General features: G+C 33.9%; 1 protein-coding gene across 1 annotated transcript in view; it reads right to left on the reverse strand.

Annotated features, from left to right (window-relative positions):
• Positions 1 to 2,490, reverse strand: part of ankmy1 (ankyrin repeat and MYND domain containing 1) — a gene marked incomplete at its 3' end in the record, with an annotated part of 11,734 nt that extends 9,244 nt beyond the window's left edge. Inside the window, 3 exon segments of the mRNA XM_014025003.1 lie at positions 134 to 328; positions 404 to 550; positions 2,194 to 2,490. Of these exon segments, the coding sequence (XP_013880457.1) occupies positions 134 to 328; positions 404 to 550; positions 2,194 to 2,379 (528 nt within the window).
• Positions 2,491 to 3,127: the final 637 nt, after the last annotated feature.

The following is a 3,127-nucleotide window of genomic DNA, read 5'->3' on the forward strand; positions in this document are numbered from 1 at the left end:
TTAAACTAAGACTTGTACCTTTTTTTTTTTTTATAAATAAGGAATTAAACTAAACTAACTAAAATAGTTGCTGAATGAAAACTACAATGCTTTGAGCTATGTTCCTGCRGGTGACAAAAGAATCAACAAGTACCCGAGTCTGTGATCCTGAGTTGACAGAAGGCTGCCTAAAGGTGGCGTACTCAGGGAAGTTGTTGAGGCTAAAACTTTCTTCTACGGCGGCACAGAGCTTTATCAAGTGTTTCCCAAGCCACAGACCCACATCCTGTCGTCCATCTGAATACGTAAGCACACCAGGCCCGAGCCTCTGGTCCATGTGGTATAAACCCTGAACACATAGAGTTATAAACTATTTACCATGTACACAAAATTACTATGGATGCTCTAAATGCATCAACTTTACCTGAAAGGTGGTTCCATCTGGGAAGATGAGGTCACCGTATCCTTCCCTTCTGTTGAGGTAGAACTTGCCAGTGAACTTGTGGCCCGTGGGCCAGCAGTAAAGACCACCCCCATGCTTGAAGTCTTTGTAGAAAAAACCCTCATAATACTAAACAAATAAAATCAGTGAAGAAAATCAGTCAAACTGTTGGGTGAATTCTACGGGAGAGCATTGCWTTCACCAAATAAAAATAAAAAAATTAGACCCCTGATCTCATAATTATGAGATCAGGGGTCAATTTATTTATTTATTTTTTGTGTGAATGCAATGCTCTTCCATACAACACCATCCACATTAAGTAAACTCAATATTTCCCAATATTTCATACCTAAGAGGGAATAAAAGCACACATGCAGTCACTGTTCACGTTTCCTGTAATGTAGATCTGCTGACTCTCTTTAACTTATCTCGTAATTATGACATCTTTTCTCGTAATTATGAGATCAGGATCTTGTAATTCCAAGATCAGGATCTCACAATTATGAGAAAATATCTCGTAATTATGAGATCAGTAGTCTAATTCATTTTTTATTTTAATTAATTAATTAATTTATGTGAATGCAGATAATTACATCAGCTGTTTTTGCACCCCGYAGTTTATTTTTTGRGTAATTTTTGGCTAAATATAGAGTTTAGGCAAAGTATGGGGTTATTTTGAGTTTTGCCAAGAAAAACCATGAAACTTAAATTTAACATAACGTAGCTTTTACTTAGTACTGGCTCTTTTTTTTTTTTAACTGAATCAAGTAGGTAAAATTGGCCATACACCCAGTGTTGTATAAAGTACCACAAAGTGATGCTTGAGTAAAAGTACAAGTAACTTACCAAAAAATTACTTTGGTAAAAGTTACAGTCTCCTTTTAGAATATTATTCGAGTAAAAGTCTTAAAGGATCTGATATTTGTCGTACTTAAGTATTAAAAGTAAAAGTATTGATTTAAAATGAGCAGTTAGATTTTCTGTAATGACATTTATTAGGTGACCTCCACAAAACAGTGCAGAAATGACTATTTTGTATTAAAATAATTAATTTATGTTAAAATTAGGATGCACTTGTCTAGTTGTTTCAGTTTATGTACATATATCAAGGCTGCACAAAGCTTTTCTCAAAATGAAAATCCATCTGAGGGCTGCGGCCAAATGCAATAATATAATTCATGAAATACAAATACTTATTAAGTACAGTCCTTTTATTATAATGATTATGTACTACTGGAGTGTGTCATGATTTGTTTGTGTACAAACTATTAGAGTATGAGACTTTTATATGTTTATACTTCTCATTCAACCACAATTAAATTCACTCCAACTAGGAGGGACAATTTATATGGATAGTATTTATTTTTTACAATAACAAGCAGGGAAAAAACAAACAAAAATGAACTAGAAGCAATGACTTTCTACTTTTTGCATTTTTTTTAAATGTAAGGAGTACAAAGTACAGATAATTGTGTGAAAATGTAAGAAGTAGAAGTAAAAATGAAAAATAATTACTCAAGTAAAGTACAGATACACAAAAATTCTACTTAAGTGCAGTAATAAAGCATTTGCACTTAGTTACTTTACAACTCTGCACACACCTAAACAACAATCATCAAGTTATAAAACCTTAATGTTTTGGTATTATTACAAACACGCACTGAGACTGACTGAGAAACAGGTGCAGTCATTGATTTCACGTGATTTGAGCTGATTCAGCTGATGCAAAAATATTAATTAAAAATATCAGACCCATAATAATGTTATGTTACCTCTCCATTTTTCAAGGTGTACTTTCCTTTTCCGTGTTTGAGGCCGTCTAAAAATCCGCCCTCATATCTGGACCCGTCGGCCCAGTTCTGAACACCGGGGCCGCTGCTTGGTCCGGTCATTCCCGAGCCCGCAGCACCCGCAGCACCCGCAGCACCCGCAGCACCCGCACAGCTTGTCGATTCCATTTCGGGTGTTTCCCCCCCTCTAAATATGTTTCACTTAAACCCATCTGAGTTAACCAACACGTATGAAGTTCAAGTTTCAATGAAGCTAACGAGGCTACGTAGTTAGCTTCAGTGTAAACTTTATCAGATTTGAGTCTGTTAGGCAGTTATCATGACAACAGGTGACCTTTGTGCGCATGCGCAGTTAAAAGTTCAGTTTTAACAGCAAAAAAAAAGTCCTTCCACATTGTATACAGAAGTGGTTCAAAATTAAAGAAACAAACTATGAATTAAGAAAGATTTATTTTTAAAAAATCAAAGGTTAGGACAAATATTAAAAATAATTGTACCTCTGTTAGAGGGATTTGTGCTTGGAATAACTGTTGTGAAGAGTTGAAACTGTGTTTTTCACTGACTAAATTTAAAATAATGTATTAAAACTGTTACAAAAATATAACAAGTTGTGATTGTTTGCTGCTGCTAGAGTTTTGTTACTAATTTGGTTAGAATTGGTTAGAGTCTCATTTATAAAATCTACAGGAAAGATGTTGATTTGATTTTGATAATGTATGAATAAAGTGAAGGCATAAAAAGCTTAGAGTTCTACCTACACTTTTTTTCAGTCCATACCTTGTCTTTTTGATATTGACAGGAATTTAAAGATTATGTATTATTTTCTGTAGTTTTGTTTTCTGCTGTTTTGTAAATGGAAAATTTAAAAAAGACCAAAATAAAATATTTTGCTAACTGCAAAAATAATATATATATA

The sequence above is a fragment of the Austrofundulus limnaeus genome, unplaced genomic scaffold (genome assembly GCF_001266775.1).
Source record: "Austrofundulus limnaeus strain Quisiro unplaced genomic scaffold, Austrofundulus_limnaeus-1.0 Scaffold450, whole genome shotgun sequence".
Lineage (NCBI taxonomy): Eukaryota > Metazoa > Chordata > Actinopteri > Cyprinodontiformes > Rivulidae > Austrofundulus > Austrofundulus limnaeus.